The 25152-nt window shown below is 41.6% G+C and overlaps 8 protein-coding genes across 8 annotated transcripts; 6 read left to right on the forward strand and 2 right to left on the reverse strand.

Moving 5' to 3' along the window:
• Positions 1-1450: 1450 nt before the first annotated feature.
• On the forward strand, positions 1451-1792 carry Bfra_000382 (uncharacterized protein; the record flags this gene model as incomplete). Its single annotated transcript, XM_037330828.1, has 1 exon — positions 1451-1792. One exon carries the CDS (start codon positions 1451-1453, stop codon positions 1790-1792), a length of 342 nt encoding a protein of 113 aa, XP_037197161.1.
• Positions 1793-7299: 5507 nt separating this feature from the next.
• On the forward strand, positions 7300-8294 carry Bfra_000383 (uncharacterized protein; the record flags this gene model as incomplete). The annotated part of the gene is made up of 2 exons (XM_037330829.1): positions 7300-7640; positions 7703-8294. The coding sequence occupies 2 exons, from the start codon at positions 7300-7302 to the stop codon at positions 8292-8294; spliced, it is 933 nt and encodes a 310-aa protein (XP_037197162.1).
• A 1630-nt stretch (positions 8295-9924) lies between these two features.
• Bfra_000384 (putative auxin efflux carrier superfamily protein) lies at positions 9925-11377 on the forward strand (the record flags this gene model as incomplete). The annotated part of the gene is made up of 3 exons (XM_037330830.1): positions 9925-10426; positions 10468-11249; positions 11300-11377. 3 exons carry the CDS (start codon positions 9925-9927, stop codon positions 11375-11377), a joined length of 1362 nt encoding a protein of 453 aa, XP_037197163.1.
• A 6130-nt stretch (positions 11378-17507) lies between these two features.
• Positions 17508-18365, forward strand: Bfra_000385 (uncharacterized protein; the record flags this gene model as incomplete). Its single annotated transcript, XM_037330831.1, has 1 exon — positions 17508-18365. The coding sequence occupies one exon, from the start codon at positions 17508-17510 to the stop codon at positions 18363-18365; it is 858 nt and encodes a 285-aa protein (XP_037197164.1).
• Positions 18366-20027: 1662 nt separating this feature from the next.
• Bfra_000386 (putative g-patch rna maturation protein) lies at positions 20028-21276 on the reverse strand (the record flags this gene model as incomplete). Its single annotated transcript, XM_037330832.1, has 3 exons — positions 20028-20048; positions 20115-21180; positions 21254-21276. 3 exons carry the CDS (start codon positions 21274-21276, stop codon positions 20028-20030), a joined length of 1110 nt encoding a protein of 369 aa, XP_037197165.1.
• Positions 21277-21654: 378 nt separating this feature from the next.
• Positions 21655-22271, forward strand: Bfra_000387 (uncharacterized protein; the record flags this gene model as incomplete). The annotated part of the gene is made up of 3 exons (XM_037330833.1): positions 21655-21762; positions 21817-21929; positions 22076-22271. 3 exons carry the CDS (start codon positions 21655-21657, stop codon positions 22269-22271), a joined length of 417 nt encoding a protein of 138 aa, XP_037197166.1.
• A 386-nt stretch (positions 22272-22657) lies between these two features.
• Bfra_000388 (putative transmembrane adaptor erv26 protein) lies at positions 22658-23485 on the reverse strand (the record flags this gene model as incomplete). The annotated part of the gene is made up of 3 exons (XM_037330834.1): positions 22658-23004; positions 23066-23299; positions 23416-23485. 3 exons carry the CDS (start codon positions 23483-23485, stop codon positions 22658-22660), a joined length of 651 nt encoding a protein of 216 aa, XP_037197167.1.
• A 321-nt stretch (positions 23486-23806) lies between these two features.
• On the forward strand, positions 23807-24733 carry Bfra_000389 (putative bud site selection protein; the record flags this gene model as incomplete). The annotated part of the gene is made up of 2 exons (XM_037330835.1): positions 23807-23829; positions 23911-24733. 2 exons carry the CDS (start codon positions 23807-23809, stop codon positions 24731-24733), a joined length of 846 nt encoding a protein of 281 aa, XP_037197168.1.
• Between the last annotated feature and the right edge of the window lie 419 nt (positions 24734-25152).

Below are 25152 nucleotides of genomic sequence, written 5' to 3' on the forward strand. Positions count from 1 at the left end.
CGTATTGCAGTAAGGATGAAATGACTAACGGAAACACGCTTTCTATCTTGTCTTGACTTTGCATCTGGACTCTGGGCTGTTGAGTCTTGAGTCTTGAGTCTTGACTCTCTCTACTGGACCCATTGCACCTGAATGAAGTGTAACAGAAGTGAAGCTTAGCACTGCTTGATGTTTTAGAAAGTGCAAAGACTGGAGTGTGAGACGATAAGAAGATAAGTCGACAGAAGAAAGCGATTCAGCATGCCAGGCGATGACCTTTACAAATCACGATTCATGAATGTTCAAAGTCAAAAAGGAAAGGAAATGAAATATGACGATGAGCCATGGAGATGAGAAGATACGGTGTAGCGGTACTCCCGTATAGTATACACCGTCCAAACTTAACAGACCAACTCAAAATCCGGAGATTGTTAATGTTCAACAGACTTCATCTTATTTCATTTGTATAATTGTATGACAGAAATTTACTTCTTCCTTGCTCACATTAGATTTCCCCCCCATTGCCCCATTCACTTGATATTAACAATAGGAGAAAAGAGTCACTTGATTTGATCGCTTAGATTAAATTTTATATTATTAATTCAACTTTATATCTTCCATTGCGGTGTAATACCATGTGGAATCTTATGGATTGCCTCTTTTGGATATAATCATTGGAATCTAGATTGATGTGTTCTGGGATTCTCTGTGGTACAATGGACCATCTCCCACCCATTTGTCAAGTAGATCAAGCATATCAACCAAGTCAAGCAAGTCAAGCATGCACTTAATTATTAGCCGGGCCAAGCTTCTCTACTTCCCCTAGTCAACCTACGAAATCCACCGATTCCAACGTGGGAAGAAAGAAAAAGAAAAAACAAAACGTTGTCAATTTACCCCCAATCCAATCACGGGCCACCTTTAGTAGGAAAAGACGAAGATCCACTTCTACTCGACCGCTCGCGCTCGCTCAGATATCTTCTTCATCTTGCGCCCCAATACTTCTTCCTTCTTCTCTCTCTTCTAACAACACACACCTTCACTATCCCAATACCTGCAGCTTGCTTCAGACAACTCAATCAGACTTCGTTGGCAAAGTCTACAATCATTCAAAGTATATTTCAAGAAAACATACTCCAGACATCTATCAGATTCACCCACCACCATTCGATACTTACCCATTCACCAAACACAATATCCTTTCTACCTATTGTTCAAGGTTTGAGCCTATTGACCCAAAACACTCCACTTTCGAAACAATATCAAACATTATCTGCGCTTTGATCAATATCTTTCTGATATACATCTCCCTCCTCGAAGCAACTACCCACCAACGACTACTCAAATCTATTTAACGTTGGTCTCGATCCTTCAAAAACTATAACACACATTCCTCTCACACAATTACTTTCTTGTCAATAAATTCAAAAATCTTTACTCAAGACCTTTTTCGCAAACAACCACATACACAATGCAGTTCCACGGTCTCACAGCATTGTTGCTTTCCCTTTTTGTCGCATGTGTGTGCGCACAATCAGTCACCTCCACCACAACCTTCACATCTACATCCACCCACACTCGCACCATTACCGTATCTGAAGTCGTCGCATCCGTTACCTCCACCTACTCCACCTACAACACCTCTGCAATTGCACCTACCGGATCCGTTGGAACCATCATCGCATCCACAACCTCAAGAATTGGCGCATCAGCAAGCTCTCCTGTACCAACCTTCGTCGGTGCAGCTTCAAATGTTCAAGCAAGTTATGGTGTAATGGGGGTGTTTATCATGGCCGTTGCAGCGTTGCTGTAAACAAACAAATGATGAGACAAAGAATGCGGGTCCATCTAGACGGCGCCGATCATGTGTTTGGTTGATCGTCATTCCTGCCCTATGGCATCTAGATCTTTTCTTGGAATGCGTTTCCAAAAATACCCTTTCTTGATCTCCCCATGATAAATAAAAACTTCACACATCCGAAATCTTCGATGCGACATCTCATCACTTCAGTTTACTCTTCACACTTCTATTTTACGAAAATTACCCCCTTTTACGGCTTGACGATATCTTTTTGTTCTTTTTTGATTTTACTTCTCACGCCAGAAAATTTCTTGCTCGCTTTTTTGATCTTGTTTTCTCTTTTCGACGGAGCACGAATACCCCCGATTAACGATTAAAATATACCCTCACACATATCTTTGATTCGTTACCTGGAGTTTTTTTCGATTCATCTTCTTTCTTGGTTACCGTCTGCCCATACCTCGAGATTCCGATACGTTGATGCGTATATTGCGACGTCACTTGTGACGATCTAAACGTATGCTCTTTATTACGAATACTTGTCATGTTACAATGACTATTCACAATGAAGAGTACGTGTTATGGAATTGGTATAGGTACGGATGATCATGATGTGATTAATTTGGATCCTTTTTTATTTTTGATTTATGGATGGGTGGCTTGATTTGCATTGGCGGTCATTGGCACGGAACAATATTTACACCCCCCTTTTTGCTGTATACTCGCCGCTGATCGGCTTGAGGGTATTGGGAGAGGATGGGATTGGATAGAAAATTCTTTTCTAGATGAGCCGCTTTTATACCTTTAGTTGTGCATAGTTTTTGTGGTGTGGTTGGTGATTCTTGTGGTGGTGCTAGATGCATGGAAGGGTGATGGACGATGAATGCATAGAGCATGAAAAGGGGATGGAAAGATAGATAGAGAGAATGAGAAATCAAATAAGAAATACATTGTTATTAATTATCTGCTTGTTTTTGTGAAGAAAGTTTGTGACTGATTTGTGCTTGTTGATGTGGCTGGATGGATTGCTATTTATATATACATGTCGGAAGTTTCGAGTGAACCTCCTCTTTCTTTCTTTCTTCATCTTATATACGAGTATCTACATATCCAATCCCACACATTCCTATAACCTACCTAGTATCTACTCATACATACGATACACCAACTTGGAGGAGTCGTCCTGATTGTTGTCGTTGTTATACTCCGCTGGAAGTTATATTTACTTTCTTACTTTTTGTATACCATCATATCTCTAAATCCACTCATCGAAACCCCCTCTCAGGAATCCTAAACCTCCAAATCAAAAGTCCGTTAAATCGAATGAGAAAAACAGGTACAACCAGAGAGAACAAACACAAGTCTTTCTCCCTTATTTCTACGGAAACTGTTGTCTCGACACTTAGATTGATGATCAAGTATTGATAGGAGAGGTGATTATTTATAAGTACGCAAGGAAAGAATCGAGGAATCGATGGATTGAACCCGCCTTTTGAGAGGTACATATCTATCAAGCTGTACAAACGAGGTTGAGCGAATCGCAAGGCAAGAGAGGAAAATAAGGAGGTGAATACATTTACTCACGGGTGCCTAGTAGTTCCCTCTTGTTTTTGTCTACTTTGAATCTTAGCCCTTGGGTGAGCCTTCCATATACTATTGCTGTATAAACTTCCCTCCCCATGAGTTTTAAGCTATCATTACACAACCTACAACTTCCACTGGATCACGATGCTCGTCTTGTCTCTCTCGCTGTGCCGATTAAAATCTCCAGGTGCATTTGACTTTGACGTATGATTTTCTGCGTCGGATCGAGAGGATGAGAAGTGGAAAGATGTTGTCACTATCAGTCTACTTTTAGTGCTTGTCGTCGCTTTGACTACGGCTTTGTTGTTGTGGTTGATGCTATCATTTGATATAGGTATACATCACTAGTTCTACTACATCGAAATAGAACGTCTATAGGATGTGCAATACCTATTCATTTATATACAACTGGAACGCTGGCCAGTGAGCCATAGAATACGGGGCTAGACAGATACATCTCGATAGATTCTGTCCATTGAAATCATATCTCCTGTATTTGTTGATGGCAATATGACGTTTTGCTTTCGGATCTGTGGTCTCTTAAATATCCCACATTGGATAATATTTGAGAGGAGAATTTCGATGGGGAGCTCATAAGCGTATTTGAATTAATGAATCATACAGATGAGATCATCATGCCAATTTTTCTACATGCGCTGCTTCGAAATTCACCGAGTAGTGCAAGTCTTTCGAAATCTGCAATTCTGTGGTATTCAAAAACTGGCTATTGTGCATCCAAGATACCGGGATTGTATTATTAGACAACCCAAAAACTGACGGTGAAGGGATTTTTCTCCATCAGTGGTGACTCATATCAGAGCCAGACCGAGTAAATCGATTTTATATATGATATCCAGGGTATGCATCTCGCTTTGGTGTCAAAGACGAGATTATTGAGTAAGTGCATCGGATCTTATCTCTACCTCCTTTTATGTTATTGCTGAGGAACGGAGGATGTGATTATCATCGCGACATTCCTCGTCGCTGTCAATGTCTCTTTTCCTTTTGCGGAGATTAAAATTTCCAAAATCCCAGCGATATCAAGCTAGATGATTGTCCAAACATTTCGTAAAATTTCTATAACTAAGAAATCACCCTATTTGACACAGATCGATGTATTGAACTGAACCGAACTAAACAAGATTCTTGAGTCCACGTTAATATTGGTCTCAAGGTTTGCAGCTTCATAGAATAGCCAAGCGATCTCTCAAATAAGTAAGAGGTCAGAAAGCGAATAGAAGCTTGAGAGGAACCTCGAGCGGGGTAAATGATATTTTGGGGTTGTGTATACTATTGGGAAAGAGGGGGGATGATGAGGAGGGGTAATAGGAGATGATTGGTATATTATGTGTATATATTGGATAGAAATAAGTACATTGGGTTTAATTTAGTGAATCAACAAGAGCTAGTGTAGACTACTAGCGATCCAGATCTAAAATCAAGGGTTATTTAAAGACCGCCTATTTGCTTTAGAAACCATCATGGACCGAAATTAGTGTGTTACTCTCACGTCATAGGTTTGCGGCGAGACGGAGATCTCAATTAGAGAAGAGGTTTCCTGTTGATTTGACAAAGTTCTGATCGACACATGTCAATTTCGCAAGTTACTTGCTAATGGGAAGACTCAATATATCGCCATGTATAGCCACTTTCCGCTATCAATGTCAAACTCATCATTCTCATTATCTCTAGTAATATCAATAGTTCAAATAACAACAGTAATGAAAATAACAACCGCAAATTCCGGGCTCAGCTAGCTAGCTGAAAACAACATCTTATTCGCTACCGGCATTAGTACGTCCTACTGAGGATGGACTCGACGCCGGAGTCCACTTTAGGATGTGAACATTCCGAATTGTTAGCATTATAGGATTGAAACATAGAGAATATTCAATACTGATTTTTATACCACCGATTTCCCTTTTCCATGATGATCAGTGAGAGATGGGATTTGAAATGTTTGAAGAGTAGGAAGATGGAACTGAGTGAATTAGCGCGGGGTAAATATTGAAGTATACCTCTTAAGCAGCGTGATCAGAACCAAATGAATCAATACTGAGTTATATAAAGATCCGTTTTCCAATTTGAAGTATTGCAAAGTCCCCCGAAAGGTGAGTGAAATCGATTCGATGGGAAATTGGAATTCGCTTCTGTCCGATCTTGTTTCCGATATCTCAGAATGTGTGGGAGTACTTCATTGTAGCCGTGACCGACAGCTATACCTCAGACAACCGAACACTAGTGAAACTTCACTGTCGGTAAACTATTGAAGTCGCTAGAATTTCATAGTCGCTTTCCTTTTAACTATCCTTCGCGTTGTCACTGATCGTGTTGTCACTTCAGATCATGATTTAGACAAGTGTTATCTCAAAGCATTCGAATCGAACCGGCTTAAAATCTACGCTGCTTGACACTGGTTTTGGTGCAATTTCAGCGAAGCAGTCTCGACCACACGAAACCACATCGACTGGCGGTCCATCACTGCCATTTCAGCATGGAGATTCCGGAAGAGGCATGAGAGCAAGCTTATATAATCCCCCATCTATCATTCTCCACAATGTGATTTGTGTACGCGAAGAACAGTAAGCCGAGACGAAAGAGGGGGTCGTTGATTGCAAGTGAATTCCCTGTTCTTGCTCTTCGAAGCTCGAGCACACATTTAGTAGTCTATAATGGCTACATAACTTGTGTATAAATTTTCTAGGCCCCCCCATTCCATCTTTATATGCACCCAGGAAAGATCGTTCGTGCTAAAGCTAGCATATCCGAATAGCATATCCAGATAGTTTCGCATAATCCTTAAACGTTGTGTAGGGTGGTTTGAAGGCGTATATTCCGGGGTGGAGGATTTAAAGAGGAATGATATAGCGAGGCTATCAATTCGTTATAAGCTGGTGATAGCTTTCTACTATCCCTCATCTATTCGCCACTCGTAACTCTTTATATAGAAAGGACATCAATCATATGTCCATGGCAAAGAACATAAGAAAATGAGGCGTAATACCTCTACAAATTCAATCAATCAAAGAAGTTGGTCGTCATGACGAGAACAGTAATCTATAGATATATTCTGGATATACAGGAATAATATTTCTAGCATAGCTCGCACTATACTAGATAAAAGCAACCGAAAAATACCAAATATTAGAAATCATTTGCACCAGTCAGGAGGATATGAGGGATGAAATATCACCCACTATCAGGCACGTCATATCAAGTACTGAGTAAATACTACCAAAAGCAAAATTCATGAAGAATCAAGCCATCATTTTCATTATCGTGATCCATCACGCGGCGTTGCAGGTGATTTCTGCGGGGGTCAAATTTTATCGTACTAGGGTAGTGATTGGATTAATGGTACAATGCAATGAGGTTCTAATCCGAAAATAACCAGCCCCCATAGATTAAACTATTGAATTATTTCCGCGTTCGAATATCCATGTTTTTTTGACTAGCCAATCATCTGTGTTGATATTCATCATTTCGGGTTGTTACTACTAAAATTGGTGATCATTGCTTGCGATTCTAGTACTGGACTAATATCAACGACTGAAATTTCGTGAACTCCGACGAAGCGCGAGTCTGATGTCTTGTCATAGTATTGGAAGCTTCAACTTTGGTACGAAATTAAACCCCCCCGATAACGGCTGTCCAGCTGTCAGTACTATCCAAAGTCTAAATTTTTATTTGTGGCGCTAATCTGCGAGCCAGATTCAGGAGCAGGGTCAATTTGTCAAGTAGATTGAAGATCGTCCCATCACGTTGCATTGAGTGCTCTCGCCGCACACCTGCATATCAGAAGGTGGGTAAGTGTTTATTATGTAACACCGATGTTCGAAGATACTCAAGGAATGTACTTCTCTCATTTTCTTGGAAGGTCGGAGAAATTGGAGATATTGAGGATTTTCATGATTTCGTAGTTTTCACTGTTAGGAATGATGAATTTATTCATTCTTTTCCTCTTCCTTATTCAAAGCGAGGCAATCACCATACCTGAATCTCCACTTCCCACACCTGCTTCAAGCGTGCCAGTCCAATTGAGAGCCCGTCAAACGACGTCGTTTGCTACACTTTGTGGATATTCAAATGGCGACATCGAAATTCCTCGGACAGCTGAACCCGGATATGCTTGTCGCGAAGATACTATCGATAATTTATGGGGATTTTGCCCAAACACTATAGCTGAAGCTACCAATTGTGATTTTGTTGGCTACTGTGTCGACGATGGTACTTGCTCTACCGGTTGTGGGAGATCTAGTTTGACACAAATTCGTTGGTATGTACATTATTTGACTGTTGGATAAATAGCCTGTCACTTGAAGACTAATTTTACTGTAGTACAAACGCGATGCCATATTGCTCAACAGCTTTATTAGTTTCCGAAGAACAAACATATACGTATCTCACATGTGCAACATCGCCAACCAGCAACTTTTATCTGGTCAATCCAACAAGCAGTTCTGTATCGACAGTTTCGTCGGCTTCGGGATCACAAATATCAACAACGCAATATTATTCTACAATTGTTGTCGCAACGTCCTCATCAGCTCCTAGTACTCAGACAACCAGTGCGCAGTCAACTGGTGCGAAGGCTTCACCAAACAATGTTGGAGCCATAGTTGGAGGAGTCCTTGGAGGCCTTGCTCTTATTTTCCTTATTGTTATTGCTCTGATCTTCTTGAAACGATATAAACCATCGACTTCACTGAAAGACGAAAAAGATATCAATGGGGGATCAATAGCCTTTACAGGACCTGTTGCCGACAATGGCGGACTGCACGAGCTTTATGATTATAGAAAAGAGGCTAGGGAGCTTGATTCTAACACCTCGGCAATGAAAACAAATTCAGATTTGAAGTCCGGAGTCTTGACTGGGAATGAGACAACAAGAAGAAATACTACTGCGGTTGAATTGGATATAACGCCTTGATGCATTCAAATAAATCACATGTATTATAGGTCTGAAACTATCCTTCAAGTGACAATCATCTGGCGAAATCAACTCTGATTTGGCCATTTTAATTCAAGGGAATCATTGTATATCGAGATTCTTTGTTGGTTGTCTGAATAATCTGAAGTGTAGGTTATGAAGCCAAACCGTAGAATATGGTCATGCTGATGTTTTATATCCTATTTATGGAATTTTAATAGGCTTTTTGGCTTAGCAAGACAGACTCTTTGTTTCTTCTGAACACCCTTCGACGACACCAAGCAACCACGTCTCTGTATTTAGGCACAGAGTGAAAGAGGGCGCTTTCGTAATCTGCGGAATATTGGAAAGAAGCAAGTAGCTTGGGTGAAATCTTTAAGTGCTGAGAATACTCTCATGGTGCTTTTCTCTGATATCCATTTATTAGATTGGTAATATCCCACACGCACTTGCGTTGATTATCCTCCTTACTTTCAATTCCCGATTGGAATGACTTGAATCACCCAAAACTAACACCAGAATTTGATATCATGTGAAAAATACAATATTTACATTGCCGGTGATCGATTTGAATACATCGCTCGCAGAATGGTCATGAACAGATATTGATCAAGGCATGCTGATGCCGTTATTGTCCCCTAGAGCTAGAAGCAGCGGAACAAAGCGATGGCGAAATACCTGCTTTGAGCAATTTGGGACTCTGCAGCCAGTAAGTCAAACCATCCAAAATTCTACCTGCTGGAAGGACTATTGGTGGTCGATAAAATCACATCGAATTCATCCATCGAAATGTTGATAATGTCGACGTTGAACTTCTCACAAAATCCTCGGGTTACGCAGAGGTGGACGGACCTCTCGAAATGCACCATTAATTTGATTGGACAATATGTCCAGATACACGTGATAAGGCATTCTTTTGTTGCATGTCATGATTCTGGGAGAAGTTTTGCGAAGGATTCCCAAAACCGCCAAAAGGTTTCCTCCCAAATTCCCGGGATTCCCAAGACGGCCAGAAACAATTTCCTACCCCCATCAATACTTCACACAATTTGGTCCGCAATGATTTGATTGAAATATTTAGTAATTCTTGGTCCAATATTCACATGTTACTAAATGATTTAATCATGACGAAAATAATCTCTACTACTTGATTGTCAAAGTCAATTCTCGGATTTTATCGTTCACTTCAAGTGATGGGAAATGCAGACTTATATAAAGTCTAAGACAGCTTCCTCTTTTTTGCATGTCCTCTCTCTTCTCTCGAAAGCGAATGTCACTGGTGGCTTTACGTTTCATTCCAAATTACCAATAATGGAGGTCAACTTTACCTGATTCTATCGCACAAAGCTGTTTCTGCAGAAGCAAAGGTTTGACGTAATGGCTGAGGCTCTGTACATTTTCCCCTCATAATGGAAGTCGCGATGCGCAATATGTTCGAGCATCCGTTGTAGCAGGTAAGTGATCTGGAGTACGCCTGCCAGATTCAGATTTGCCATTTCCTAATCTGGATCTCTTTGGGAAATTGTGTGTAGGAAAAAGCCTCTCAATCCAAAAGTCTTTCAAGTTAGAATGCGAGACACACTCACATTTATGCTCTTCTCTTCAACTCCTATCGCTCAATCCTCGAATCATGGCTTCAAGTCTCACAGTATCTCTCGTGGCAGCTTTTCAAGCAAGCATGGCTGTACTCCTAGTGATATTCTACGGTGCTCTATCGGTATACATGGAGCTTCTCGATAGCAAATCTGCCAAAATGATGTCCAAAATCTCAGTCAAATTCTTTCTACCCGCATTGGAATTTGTCAAGATCGGCAGAGAATTACATGCTGGAGGAGGTCATCGTTACAACGTCATTTTGGTGTGGGCATGTTTAACACATACAATTTCATTCTTGATTGGAGCAGGTGCTCATTTCATCTTCGGGATGCCGGATTGGATTACTGCAACTATAATGTTCAATAACACGACAAGTTATCCTTTAATGTTGATTCAAGCTTTAGACCAAACTGGTCTTTTAAATCCGTTACTTCTAGAAGATGGGGGAACAGGATATAATCCAGTCGAACAGGCAAAGTCATATTTCCTTGTTTATTCGGTTCTCTCAAGCTGTCTGACATTTGCCATTGGTCCTCGTATGATGGATACAGAATTTGCAATTGATCCTCCGATGAAGAGGATCTTTTGTCTGCACTCGCACAGGTACAACAGGACAGGGAGGGTGAAAGTGAAGATGATGATGAAAGATTGCATTTTCCTACCGAACACACCAATCTTCTTTCGCCTCAGCATCGACCAGCAATTTCTAGCAGATCTACCTCCTTTTTCCCATCGAGACGTGCTTCGGCTACTATGACACCTCCTACACGAGATACAAATCGAGCAATCGTATACGAAAGACGTCCCTCCTCTATTATAAGTAGACGAAGATGGTTTGAACTTAGTGATCGAGTTCGATGGTGGTTACTTTTCTTTTACGACTTCTTGAACGCACCTCTTCTTGGTGCCATAGCCGGTGCAATCGTCGGACTGTCACCAATTCTCCACCGAGCATTTTTCAACGAAACAGTTGACGGGGGAATTTTTACAGCATGGCTCACCGCATCTCTTGAAAATATTGGAATTCTTTTTGTCTCTCTACCCGTCGTAGGTGCAGGAGTATCACTCTACTCAGCCGTCACCAAAACTAGTGAAAAGGGGAAAGGCAAAGAACCTACTAGCACACCCTGGTTTACAACTTTCTACGTTCTCGCAGTACGATTCGCAATTTGGCCTGTTATTTCTACGGGAATCATTTACTATTTGGCGAAAAACACAAATTGGGTGGGAGAAGATCCAATGCTTTGGTTCTCGATGATGTTCATGCCTTTGGGTCCACCGGCTGTGAAACTTATCACAATGGTAGAGGTCAGTGATGCTAAAGAGGAAGATCAACATAAGGTTGCTAAATTACTCGCGGTAAGTTTCGCTGGTTTCTCTATGAAGAATGGTAACTAATTTCCAAATAGATTTCGTATGCTATATCTCCAGTCATGTGTTTTGCGGTTGTTGGAAGTTTGAATGCATGCCAAGCGGCAAAAAGTTGATGGTTTTACTTCATGACTTTTTCGCATGCTCATGGATGGTAAATGCGGGAGACTTTTGAAGCTTTTGAGAATCATTATCAATCTGTGCAAAATATGAAGTTGAAATGGGTTTTACGAGGAACACCGGCATACAAAATACGCCGTTTTGCATCGTGCGTCAAGCTGTTTGCATTTTATCATTAGATCTTGATTTGAATCATACTCTAGCTTAAATTTTTGTTCGTCGAGAGAATTAGAACTTATGGCGCCTTTTTTGGACTTATGTGAATGCTTTCGCATCGCTGCGAAGGTTTCAAGATATCGTGTTCCTAGACATAACCTCGGACGATGTGACGAAATGATATGGAAAACTTGAGTGGAGTAGCTTAAGATGGCGATTAGTACCGCTTAACATATTTGATGTTGATTGGAGCCATAAACAAATCAAAACGGGAGTATTAGTTCCATGCCATGTTTTCCCAAGTCAACCCTGATGTACCTGCTATTGCCACAATACTTACACACATACATCCCTTTCTCTTTCTCTTCTTCTTTCCATGGAAGAAGTAAATAGAGGAATCTAATTTATCAAATGGAGATCGTTAAATTCCTTCTCGGCAATAGAAGGTGTAAGCGTGGGTTGGTACTAGGTGGTAAATGTAAATTTTCACTGTTTGATGCTTGAAATTGGAGCTTGAATGTTTCGATTCCTGATGATCTCGTTCATTGATGTTGTAACTTTTTCGGAAATTTGTATCGTGAGATGAGTTTGTGGATGAGTTTGTGGGTGAGAATAAGGATAAGGATGGGGATGAGGATAAGGATGAGGATAAGGATGAGGGATGGGAGGGTGTTATGTGTTGTGTGTTGTTTGATCTATTTTTTTTTCTTTTTTTTTTTCTTTTTTTTTTTCGGTTTGTAATCTGTGGGTGATGGAGGAGAGGGGAGGGGAGCGGATGACAGGATCGTAGAGTTTTATTTATTTATAGAGGAGCTTGATTCCTCATGAGATATGCGTACAAATTGTGTATAGCAGATACATACACACGTACATACATACATGTATACAGCTCCGTTCTCCAAATCGTTTGTTCTATCAATTTGATATCTGAAATCCATCTAGTCAGTGGAAATTTTTCATCCATCCATCCATCTACCCACTCCGTATACCCTCTCTCACTTCCTTCTCATCACACACCACACATCTCACTCCGAAGCCAGAAAAAAAGTAATCAAGCAAGAAAGGCATACAAGAAAAGCAAAGGAAAATGACCCCTGAAATTCCTCCCCTTCACTCTACCCCGCGTACCGCCAACACGAACTCGACTCCCCACCTCCATTTTCCACACCCATCTCCTTCCTCTAATCGCGAGCTGTGCTTCGCTGCCGCATCTGATTGGGGAACGGGGAGGGATCATCGATAAGGGGAGAGTGCGGAGGGTAGAGTATGGAGTATAGAGGGGAGAGGTAGAAACACGACATGCTTGCTCAGTAGGTACACGAAAGGACGTCGTTATGAAGATGCAATTTCCGCATTCCTTTAATCTTGCACCCGGGATGAAGAAGAGAGTTCTAGTTCTGGATGCTGCTAATTCCTATTCCTGTGGCGGGGTGAGCGGGATTCCTTAGCGAAAAGGAAAAGAGGTACTTACTGTTGAGTATTACTTGGATTCGTGAGGAGAGGTTCTCGAGTGCGAATTCTATAGGCTTGGAATTCTCGTCATGTATGTGGAGCACTCTCATTTAGGACAGTCTATGTATCTTTCGATATCTCAAGATCTCGCTTGAAGTGTATACTCGCGCCGGACGTATACCTCGTGTCGTGTACTGGTGAATCTCTTGGTGGAGTGTCAGCCTATACCTTGTTGGCATCGAGAGCGCGATCTACTCATGCGATTTGGGGGGTTTTATGAAGCTTTCCATTTTCTTGCCATGATTGGTCTTGGTCTTGTCTCTTTGAGTTTAATAGATCACGATTTCATGAGTTGTTAACTAATGATTTTGTGGTGTATAATGGGGTTTCTTTTGGGGGCGCGAGATCAAAGGAATTGAGATTCCTATTTTCTCGATATCACCAGATTTTCTTATTCTTTTATTGTCCCAGGTAGTCGGATTTCCGTTGTATTTCGTACAATTTACACTATACTTTCACAGCACATCACATCAACCAACTAAAGAATGAAAAGTAGCCGACTTCCCTTATCTACATTGTTCTATCAACTAGAGGCTGTTCACCTTGGAGACCTGCTGCGGTTAACACAAAGCCCCGATCTGCTGGTGATCACTACCCACTTGGCAAAATGGTTACTTGATATATACCACAATGTTCTATAGATCCCCAGTCGAAAGAAGGTCGATTAACTCATGAATGGATGGCAGCCAAAGGCTATGACTATTCAGTCCCCAGTTCAACAATAGGTAGTTCTTGATTCCGGGGTCAACAAAATACGTGAATTGCAGGGCATACATCCCAGGTATAGACCAAGAGAGTACTTTTGATGAATCAGTAAAGCTCAATATTCCCTGTAACATAATTCTAAAGGTGCAATGGCCAGCGAATAAAGGAAGGTCTGAAATCGACACCTAAGACTTTGAGCATTGACTGCCTAGTAGTAATGCGGGGTAAGACATGGCATCTCAGGAATTTAGTTGAACATTAAGTTTGGGGAATTGTGCTTAGGATTTTGTTGTCAATGCAGCTTTGTAATTCACGCCCTCGAGCTTGTAAGACGTTGTTCATCGTGATCGTCAATTCTAACCGGGTAGGTTCGAGATTAGGAATAGTTGCTTTTGAGAAGTTCGGTTGTAAATTACGTGAATTTCACGTAGCTACCTTGAGACATGATGAAGTTTTGAGGGAAAAGGAACTGGGTCGAAAGTTGTACTTCGAGGATACAAAAATGTGAAAGAAGAGACAACCGATTTGTGTTGAAGATCCTTGGTTTCAAAAATTGAGTATACAAGTCCTTATCACTTGGGCTCCGGAAGTATATTCTCAAAGGCCATGTTGCCAAGTTGACATTGATAACTTTACACTAGAATCAAGTCAATAGATATTGAAGTAATGTGAAGGAATATTGTATGAATATAAGCATGACTCAAACTCTTTTACGCATGAGATAAAACTAACCAAGAAGCCTCATGCTTCGAGAGGTGTGTTCAATGGGACCCTTGAAAAGTAAGGTTTAAGTTCTTTGTAGATCAAAGTCAATAAAGCAAACAAAGCTCATACGATGATTTTATAGTCCTATGCTAGACTCTTCATAATGCTCTCAACTCCATTTGCTTGGATTCGGATACATACCCACATACCGATAGTCCGAAGGATGATACCAGAGATACCTTTCCAGGTCCGCAAGAACTTTCTTTTACGTCGAATACTTGGCATGAAAGTATAACCGACTTCTTTAGGTTCAATCTCGGAAACAAAAAGATGTGCAGATAAAGAACATTGAACCTTGGTTGGCGTCAGATCATGCGGATGCTTAATGCCTGTATCACGTGATTGGAACAGAATAACACACAAAGAAGCCTCCCTCTCATTCCATATCATATCAACTCGGACAGAACAATTGATCGCCGAGAACTATAACTGATCATGTCGTTGTACTTGAGATCCTTTAATTGAGACAATATTGATGACTTCATCTAAATCCTATTCCCTTTTTGAAAGGATTTGCTACCTTTTTCGGGACAAACAACATACTTCAAAGTGGTGATTGGATGGCTGTAAAGTGCCTTTGTTGAACCACGAGAAAACGAGGGATTGAGGGAATCGAAGCTTGCATCCCAGAAATGGAAGCTTTTGTTTATCGATATGAATTCCTGCAATCAGAAGCCGTAGCACAACTTTAGGGGGGTTCTAACCTCGCATTTCGAACTTCGGGTGGCTTCCAAGTGGACACAATTGATTCGTCACAACATTCAATTGTCGCTTCGCCTCCACTCAAAGCTTGCGGTCGTCTCGGAAAGTGGCAATCATTGACGAATCCAACATTGATCTTCTTGGGGTCCTTTGATGATCCTGAAGATCAAATGGCATATCTGGTGGATATATATGAATTAAGGAGTCGCTTTCCCTTGTTACTGTTTCAATAAATTGGATAAATGTGATGCCCATACAAATCTTTCCATTCCTTTCTTTCGGCGTTTGCTCTCTATATGAAGAATGACGATCATTCGTCATCATGAGCAACGCTTTTGATAGCAACGGCCCAGAAATTGACAAGAAAGCTTAACACATCACCCAAGAGAAAGTATATGAAGTACATATGCATGTCTATGAGGAGCTTCATCAATTGGTGCTCCGTGTAAGAAACCCACCACATGTATGCAAGATTATCTTGTCCAGGTGTGTGAAAGATTCCCTGAACCACTTAAATCTGGGGAAAGGAGCACTAAAGCATGTAGTGATTTTTTAATAGATAGCCCACGGCAGATATAGAAAAGTGGAAAGTTAAGAAAAGGAAGGGAGCAATTCCGGTGAAGAGACGAATGAAGGGACAATATGTTGTGTAAAGTTTGACTTTGTCCAACCTTGTTGAAAGTTTTGATGGTTGTCTGTGGTTGCTGATCTCAATAGTTTCGCCATAAGATACCGCTCAAGATCAAGCACTGACTAGTGCGTGTGTCGACCCCACGGCGGATGGGAAGATCAACGCCAACCCTTTTTAAATATGGGAATGAATGTGGAAATTCATCAATAATCTAGATGATCTGATGAAGAGTACGAGTACTTGGAAGTCATGAGAATTATAAATCCGATCTTATGGTTTTCGGATCATGCCGGTATGACAATCATGCTCCGGTAGCGATCCTTTGCTTTCTAAGATGATAAATGATCCCAAACATAAGAGACCTGCAGATAGATGAGTTCATGGGAAAGTAAAGTTCATACGATTAATCGTACTGTACGCTGTAGTACATACGAACAATCACGCAATGATACGCAAGACGACCTAGATGATCCAGTAAATATGTCGGTAGTTGGATTGAACGTATTGATAACCCATCTATGTCGGTACCAACCAATAAAGATTAAATGTAACTATTGATAATGATAATAATAATAATAATAATAATAATTATAATAATAATTATAATTATAATGATTATAATAATCATAATAATCATAATTATGTTTAACAAACACACGACATAGAGTACAAGTAACAGAGTTGAGATACAAAGGAATATGATTATATATCTCAAGCCACTAATTGATGAGTTATTGCTCCAGCCAGCACCTGAGGATATCCTTACCCACACATCCTCAGACACTGCACGGAGACGGCTTCCTTGAAGTTCCTTGTCGAAGAACGACGTCAGATACAAATCGGGCTTAGCTCGCCAGATTTAGCATTCTTTAGTGTGGTTTTCTTTGCGGGGAAAGCCTTAGCAGCGGTGGACTAGACAGGGATTATGAATGTGGCTATCGTTGCTGTGAGTGAATCACCTTGACCCCTTCCTCTTCCCTTTCCTTCCCTTCCACTTTCACGTTCATAAGGTCGACCTGATCCCTCTCTCTTACCAGATTCTATATATCAATGAATGAATCTTCTTATCTTTTCCCTCTTTCCTATCAATTCAAACTAAACCACAACACTTTCTTCCTGTCTCAATAAACAACTTCTACTTCATACCTTCCTTCTTTCTACCTTGCCCTTCTAGATTTCTCTCTCTTTTTTACACAATCAATTCTACTGGATATTGTAGAACCTCAAATAACACCACACACTTGCCAAAAATCCCATACGAAAGATCAAGATCTTACCCCACACCCCACACAGACATACACACACATACACACACATTATAAAGTTACCAACCATTGAGTAGGTGACTTTAACGAAGAAACGAAAAGAAAGGGAACAAAGAAACTCGTGGGGATAGCTCCGTTGATATCAATTCTAAGTAAAACGAACTTCGTTTTATCAACGACAAAGAAATCCTTATCAAACACGACACAAATCGAATATATCAGCTTCCCACCCTATACCCCGAAGCTGAGAGAGCAGCTTACGGCTATCTGAAGAATCTCTCATTCAATACTTCGCCTAGGTTTAACAATCAAGCCATCAACATCACCGTCGTGATATTCGACCAGATAAATTCCCTCCCGACCTTTTAAAGTTTCAATCCAAACGCAGATATGTCTTCAAACGGCAATAGCAATAACGGTGGCACTACACCTCCAAACGAATCCTCTAGACCTCGTCGTGGTTCCATCACTGCACAAACATTCACCAACATCTTTCGTTCAAACAGTACATCTGCCGGAGGTCCGGTCGGCCCATTCCCGGGTCCTATTAGCACAGGCGCATCTCAAGATCATAAACGAAGAATGTCAATTTCTACACTTGGTTTATCTGGTGCTGGTGCATCCCCTACACAATCGTCAGCGTTTCCATTTGGTGGTCGACGTGGTAGTGTATCAACTACAGCTTCCGAATCAATCGATGAAAGTGCTATTGACGATGAAGATGGACCTTCTAGAGGTACACCAACTACACCTTTTGCACGTCGTATGTCATTTGGTGCTCAAGCACTTCGAACTGTTCGCACGGGTAATGGTAGCCCGGGCACAAATGGTAGAACTCCTTCTTATACTACTTCTACATTATCCCCAATTCCAGCAGGTTCACAAGGTGGTGGTAGAGTAACCCCTCCAGGAACTCAGTCTCAACAGGCAAGCACGCAATCAAAACCCAGAACTCCCTCTGACTTTGCTTCTTCTGCTCGTCCAGGTGAAGGCGGTTTCAACTGGTCTGAGCAGCTTAGATCTCGTGCCGAGAGTCAAGTCTCTCAATCCCAACGTCCGATCATGTCAACCTCTCCCCCAAATAGTCAAAGATTTAATGTTCCAATGCATGAGCGAGCCAAGAGTATTGGTGACGCCCCAGCTCCACCAACTTCCGTCATTCCCCCTGTCGCGGCACCAAAGCCTGCTCGAAAGCAACCTGATGCCTTCCAAGAACGTATTTTGAAGGGCGATTTTTACATGGATTGATTACTATGAATACGCACACAAATTTCCTTTTGTCTTTCTCGAGCAAGAGCTTGAAAATGGCCAGGAGTGGACCTTTCAAAGTTATGGCGTTTATTGATCAAATCATTAAAGGAACAAAGGAATTTCTTTACAACTATCGATTACAACCATCTGCAACTGCTTTCGCTACAATATAACATGGATACAGAATGTCGAATCTGCAGAATTGGGATTGAGCAGACAAAATGAACGATGGAAACAGAAACAACGAAAATATCCACAGCTCTAGATAGAGCAAGAAATGGGAATATTATAGGATTGGGTGATCGGATATCGGAGTGTACGCTGGACGTTTCATTTTCGAAATTTATTTTACTTCTTGGTTGAGGTTCAAGATGCTAGCTATAAGGCTTACTCGGCTCAGAATATGCTCAACGGAGCAAACGATACAAGCAAAGAAAGAAATACTGGGCAGACTGGCGCTCAGACAGATGTGTGAGATGGAATACATGGATGCCTTGAAAAGATCCAGATTGATGATTGATGAAACTCTCTGTATTGCTGGCGCTTGTACTTCGCTGGGATTGTAGGCGGATGATTCGGCAAGGCTTACTTGCTTGCTTATATGAATGAAATGAAACGAAATGTTGTTGGGGTTGGGAATGGGATGGAATGTTTAGTTTATGCGTTTGAGCCTTGTACGCAGCTGGCCTTCTCCTTTTCCAAATTGTACTTTACATGAACAAATTAGCTAGCTGTTCTCGGTTGACTTTCACAATGTCGGCGAGCGGATGGAATTCAAAAAACATGTTAAAATCAAAATCAATCTCGATTTGGATTTCCAATTGTGACTTTTATCTCGACCTGTTGATTGATTGTCCTGGCACATTCGACAACGTACTTGGTGTGTGTATCTTTATCTTCGCAAGCTTCGAAGTGCTTGTTCATCACATGTCTCCCTCCAGAATCTAAGGAGATGATAATAACCCTGAACATACATCGTACGACTACTAATCCATAAAAATAACAATGGATGGGGGCAAGCCCCCAAACCCCCATTGCTCGCTGCGCTCGAGGTATTTGGTCGGTGGTGGAATGAGTGATGAGTGATGAGCGATGAGTGATGAGTGATAGGCATTGGGTAATGGATAATGGGCATGTGTGTATATATCATGTAGAAAGTTTGGAATATGAATGAGGGTTTTTGGCTGCTTTTGGGTTGCTTTTTTGCTGGGTTGGGTTCGGTTGGGGAGAGGGGAGGGGAGGATGGGGGTGATATGGAGATGGAGAAGCGCATACACATACACATAGGTATGTGAAAAAATGAGAAGATTCGATCGAATGCATAATTGATGATACGAGTATGCTAGAAAAAGCCATAGATAATTGAGGACTAGCGTCATGGTTCATGAGCAAGCTCTGGAGTTGTATTAATTTTGGTTATTCTGCTATGGCTCTGACTCTAACGTCCTACATAGATATGAAGGGTTGATGAATGGAGGTAGGGTGCATAGTCCTCGGTGTGGTACGGTATTTCTTTACCTGTATCTGTGTTTCTTCTTCTTCACCACAGGAAATTATCGCTCCAACAAATTGGTATATTTACAGCATTTTCTTCGCTTCCTTTTCTCTATCCCTTTCTATCTCAAATCTGCTCTATTTTCAAAACCATGAGAATTATGTCTACGATTTAATCATGAAAATCTGTTGAACAATTAGCACTCATCCCTCAGAAAATAAAATTTCCTCTGGGGCAATAAGAATACGAACCTGGTTCAAACTTGCAACATCCATACTAGCCATCCTCTTCTGCGCAATATGTCGAGCTCGTATAGAGCGTATGCCCATTGGTGTTGATCTTCCACTACTCTCTGAGACTATTGGTGTACTTTCTTTGGTGGAGGTTTCGGAAGTGGAGGATGATTTGTGTTTATCTTTCTTGGACTTTTTGGAGGATTTGGAGGTAGAGGTTGTTTCTTCGGTGTCTACGCCTGCTGCTTCTTTCTCTCTTCGCTTTTTTTCTTTCTTTTCCTTTTTGCGTGCTTTCAATGCGGATTCGTCCAAGGTTTCATTTTCGGATTCGGAGGTAGATTTCGATTTCGACTTGCGATCTTTCTTGGATTTTTTCGATTTCTTGGATTCGGACTTGTCCTTATCATCCCCATCTTCACTCTTCCTCTTCTTGCTCCTCTTTTCCTTCTTCTCCTTTTTCTCCTTCTTGCTCTTCTTGCTGGATGTCTTCTCTTCGTCTTCCTGCTCCTCTCTCTTTCGTTTTGACGACTTCTTCTTCTCGGTCACAGGTTCTGGTGATTTCTCTTCTTCCTCCTCATCCGAGCTAGAATCACTTTCCTCACTGCTACTCTCTGCTGCCTTCTCTTTGATCTCCAAAGCCTTGAGTCTCTCCTTCTCTCCATCAATTAAATCCTGAATCTTATCACCAATCAAAACCCCTCCTTTAACAAATCTAATACTCCCCCATTTCCTCTCCGCATAAATTGCCCTCTTCAAGTCTTCCCTTCCTTTCTGTTCCTTTTCTATTTCCGCTTCTTCCTTTCCATTCAACCTCCCTAACAAATTTTGGAAAACGTCTAAACCTGTGCACTCCCCATGTCCTACTCCACTCCCTATTTTCGCACCCAATCCTAATGTATTATCTTTAATCACCACACGAATATGCGATGCATTGGCTTCGGTATGGAATTCTGCATGCGCGGCATCTTTTGCTCCAAGATATTCACCAGGTGTCCAGCCCTGTGATTTCATCATGCGATGACCGAAACTGTCGGTATTTCCAGACCATCTTGTATTATTTGGATCGTGGGAGAGTTTTATTTTGCTAGAGAAATGTTTGTTAGCTTATGATTTATTATGAACAATCCATTGAGAAGAAGCGATGAAGGGGAACACACTTCTTGGGAGCAGCGAGACCCATCTTTGTGGTGGAATTGGGTGTGGTGGTAAAGAATTGAAAATAAAAGAACGTTTAATGTTTTGGTGTTGATAGATATCGAGAAATCGGAGAAAAAAGTGGTCGGGAACTTTTTGTAAATTTTAGTGGGGTAGGGATATCAAGATAGTAAGCTAGTGTCTGATTGGCTGGGTTGGGGAGCTTCGATTTCACATGCATCTCATCTCATTATCGACTTTCACTTTCCACTCAGATATTTATTCATTCATCCATCATCAAGAGTTCTTCTCATCCAATATCTCAGATCTCCAGATTCATCAAGAATCCCCCGTCTCATTTTGATTTACACAGAGTCAATTTCTTCGACGTACGATCCTCGCGTTCCCCATACTCTCGTTCGCAATGCCAGGTCACTTTACCATGGATGACGATGCAGGATCCCTCATTTCCTCCCAAGATTCTGTTCCAGATATGGATTTTGTCGAAAGAGCCAATCAAATGATGGCCGATGTATTGACACCTTCTACACCTTCCTTATACTTAGACTGACAAGATATCTTCCAGACAAAAAAGCGCCGTGATGCAAAGCGTAACAAGATTGAAAATGAACGTGCCCAGCGTATCAAGGAAGTCAAGAAGAAGCTTGGTGTTTTATATGAGAATAAGAAAATCCAAAGGTGTGTCTTATTCTCTTGCAACTCATCAGTCATTTTCATCCAGTATTCATATCTTGCACGGGATGTGATTCCCCAAATCGCAGCTGTCGAACCCGAGTTTTGACTTACAGGAAGAGCTCAAAGGTCTATCACTAACGACCAGATAGAGGCAAACTTCAAAAGGCTCAGTGGAAACAACTTCATTCCCTGGACAAGAAACGTCAAGAGCTTGAACGTCGTATATTGGACAGCATGAAAATCATCGAGAGTAATACTTTGAGCATAGCTCGAGAATTAAACGCTGTTGTTCTTGCTCGTTTGAGTGCTATGGAGAAACTGGCCGATATCCAGGACGCTGCTTGAAGACATGTTCGTGGTGTGTACTACGTTTCTGTGTCAGCTATTGATATTGTCATGGGAGAAGGTTGACATCTAAGATCCAAACATTGCTATTCATTATTGCTATACCCATACTCACTCACAGAACATATACTTATTTTAGACCGTCGGACAAATGGACAGGGTAATCTGGGTTGGGAGTACGGTCGGAAGATACCCCTGGGAGCTTGCTTATTTATATTGCACATTATTAGCACAATATCAAACACTCATCTTTTCACTGACATGCAGAGTCCAAACACTTTAAAAGTCCCATTTGATTTTTCTTCCATAAATCTTACAATTCCTCATACCGCTACTTTGGTATCCGTACAATGCTATATTACAATCAAAAGTCCTCTCCCTATTCATCAAAACCCCGTATCTTCCTTCCAAAACCCAACAATCCTCCCTAATTCTGCAATCCCGTTCCTAACCGAATCAATAATAACCTTGGCAATTCCCTCTCTCTTCCCCTTTCCTTTTCCAGCTCCTCCTGGCATATTTGGTTCCTCACTCCCCATAGTGGGCAACACATTATCACTCGCAGACAAAGAGACAAAGAGTGCGAACGGCGTCAACCATACACACAATCCGAAATACGAAGCTATCTGCGTGAAGTCCGGATATCCAGACGTATCGTAGATGGAACTTGGGGTTTGAATAGGACCTGCTGCGAAATGGCGGAACCAAAGATAGTGGTTTACTATTACCAGAGCTAATGCCTATCATGAGTTTTCTGTCTGAATTCGAGATTGGGAAAAGGGGGGAGAACATACCGCACGAAATGAGGAATAGCGGATTGCTCAAATGCACTACTGGGAATCGCCTCATGTTCCCCAAATAGACCAGATGAGAGAGGATACTCATGACGCTGAGTTTGAAACTAAACCCATCGACCAGACATAAAAGGGCTTGGATCCCAATAATCGCATATATCATTCGAGTCAAGAAGCGCTTTGCCATCACCGTGTGTTCCTCGACGAGCTCGGAAAGATAGTATAATCCAGAGGCTATATCATATACAAGGTCAGTATTCGCACATACATATACCCAAAAAATAGCATCGCCAATGGATTCAGGAGACGCGTTCTAGAAACCCAAGCTCAAGAGGATGGGATAAACTTACCAATGGCAGTAGTCAGGAAACCAAACCCAACCGCCACGCCCAGATATCCGACAATGGGTAAGATCCACATGTTGTTCAAAAATTGACAGTGAGATGTTATGAGTGCTGCATTATGTTTGCAGAGGTAAAAAGTGTAAATAGGAGGGGTTCTAGTTAGCTGTTCTTTACCTACCCCAGATATTCGGTTCGGTTGATATTCGGCATACTTTTTCTGGTACTAGAATTTTTATCTTCTTATCGCATTTATTCGGATCGAGAATTGATAAATTTGTGTGCGACAATTCAATTCACTTTATTTCTTAGAAAGTTCAGCGTAAACCTTGGGCATTCGTTTTTTCTCAGGTCTATTTCCATAAACAAGTACAATCGACATCCATCCCCCAATACAAAAATGTCTCGCCCAGAAGATACACTGTAAGATTTCCCCTCCTCTCCTCCCCTCCCCTCCCCTCCATGCGACAATTCCCCATTCCCATCTCCCTAACACACCTCTAGCCCCCCCGACCTCCACTACAATGACACCGAAGCACGCAAATACACCACTTCCTCCCGAATCCAAAATATCCAAGCGAGCATGACCAACCGGGCCCTCGAGCTCCTCGACCTTACCACCCCTTCCCTCCTCCTCGACATCGGCTGTGGTTCCGGTCTCTCAGGCGAAATCCTCTCCGCCGTGCCCGAAGACGAAGGCGGACCACACATTTGGGTCGGAATGGATATTAGTGCTTCCATGCTCGACATCGCATTACAGCGAGATGTAGAGGGTGATTTGATGTTAAGTGATATTGGTCAGGGCGTTCCCTTTCGAGCCGGAAGTTTCGATGCTGCAATTAGTATTAGTGCCATTCAATGGTTGTGCAATGCGGAAAGTAGTGAGGTCTCGAGTGCAGGACGGCTTTCGAGGTTTTTTGGAGGATTGTATGCTTCGTTGAAGAGAGGAGGAAGAGCTGTGTGTCAATTCTACCCGAAGAATGATCAGCAGAGAACGATGATTACTGGTGCTGCTATCAAGGCTGGTTTTGGAGCGGGTATATTGGAGGATGATCCGGGAACGAAAAACGCAAAGTTGTATCTGGTTTTGACGGTTGGTGGAGGAGATGTGGAGACTAGCAATGGAGATATTACGGGAATAGTGAAGGGAATGGATGGAGTTGATGTGTTGGATGCTAGGAAGAAGCATAGAGAAAAGGGTAGAAAGGATGTTAAGAAAGGTAGCAAGGCATGGATTTTGGGGAAGAAGGAACAAATGGAAAGGAAAGGAAAGGTGGTTAAGAATTCGAGCAAATATACAGGACGGAAGAGAAACATTGCTTTTTAGAAGGCTTGGTTTGGAAAAGTTCACGTATGTATTTGCATGCAATGGCGTTGGGGAGACTGGGGTACGGAGTGTCTATGATATCAGTTATTTTAACAACAATGAAAGATATATTTTGTGTAACAACAGGGCTCAAATAATGATGATGCTATGCTCATATTTCTAATAATTGAACCCGTAAGAATCTTACTATCTATAAGTCTTCCTACCTGGCCTAGTGTACCATTGTCGAGATAGCAAGATAGTCAAAGAGGGATGTACAAGTAGATGAAACCCTCTCTGTACGTACTCTAGTCTACCCTCACGGCAGTGTTCTCCGAAGGGCCAGCGGAGCGTCATATACCATTGATGGGGGCAAGCCCCCATATCCCCATTGCTCGCTACGCTCGAAAATCTTCTATCATTAGCTCATCCCCCATGAA

Source organism: Botrytis fragariae (genome assembly GCF_013461495.1).
Source record: "Botrytis fragariae strain BVB16 chromosome Unknown tig00000001, whole genome shotgun sequence".
In the NCBI taxonomy this organism is placed as follows: domain Eukaryota; kingdom Fungi; phylum Ascomycota; class Leotiomycetes; order Helotiales; family Sclerotiniaceae; genus Botrytis; species Botrytis fragariae.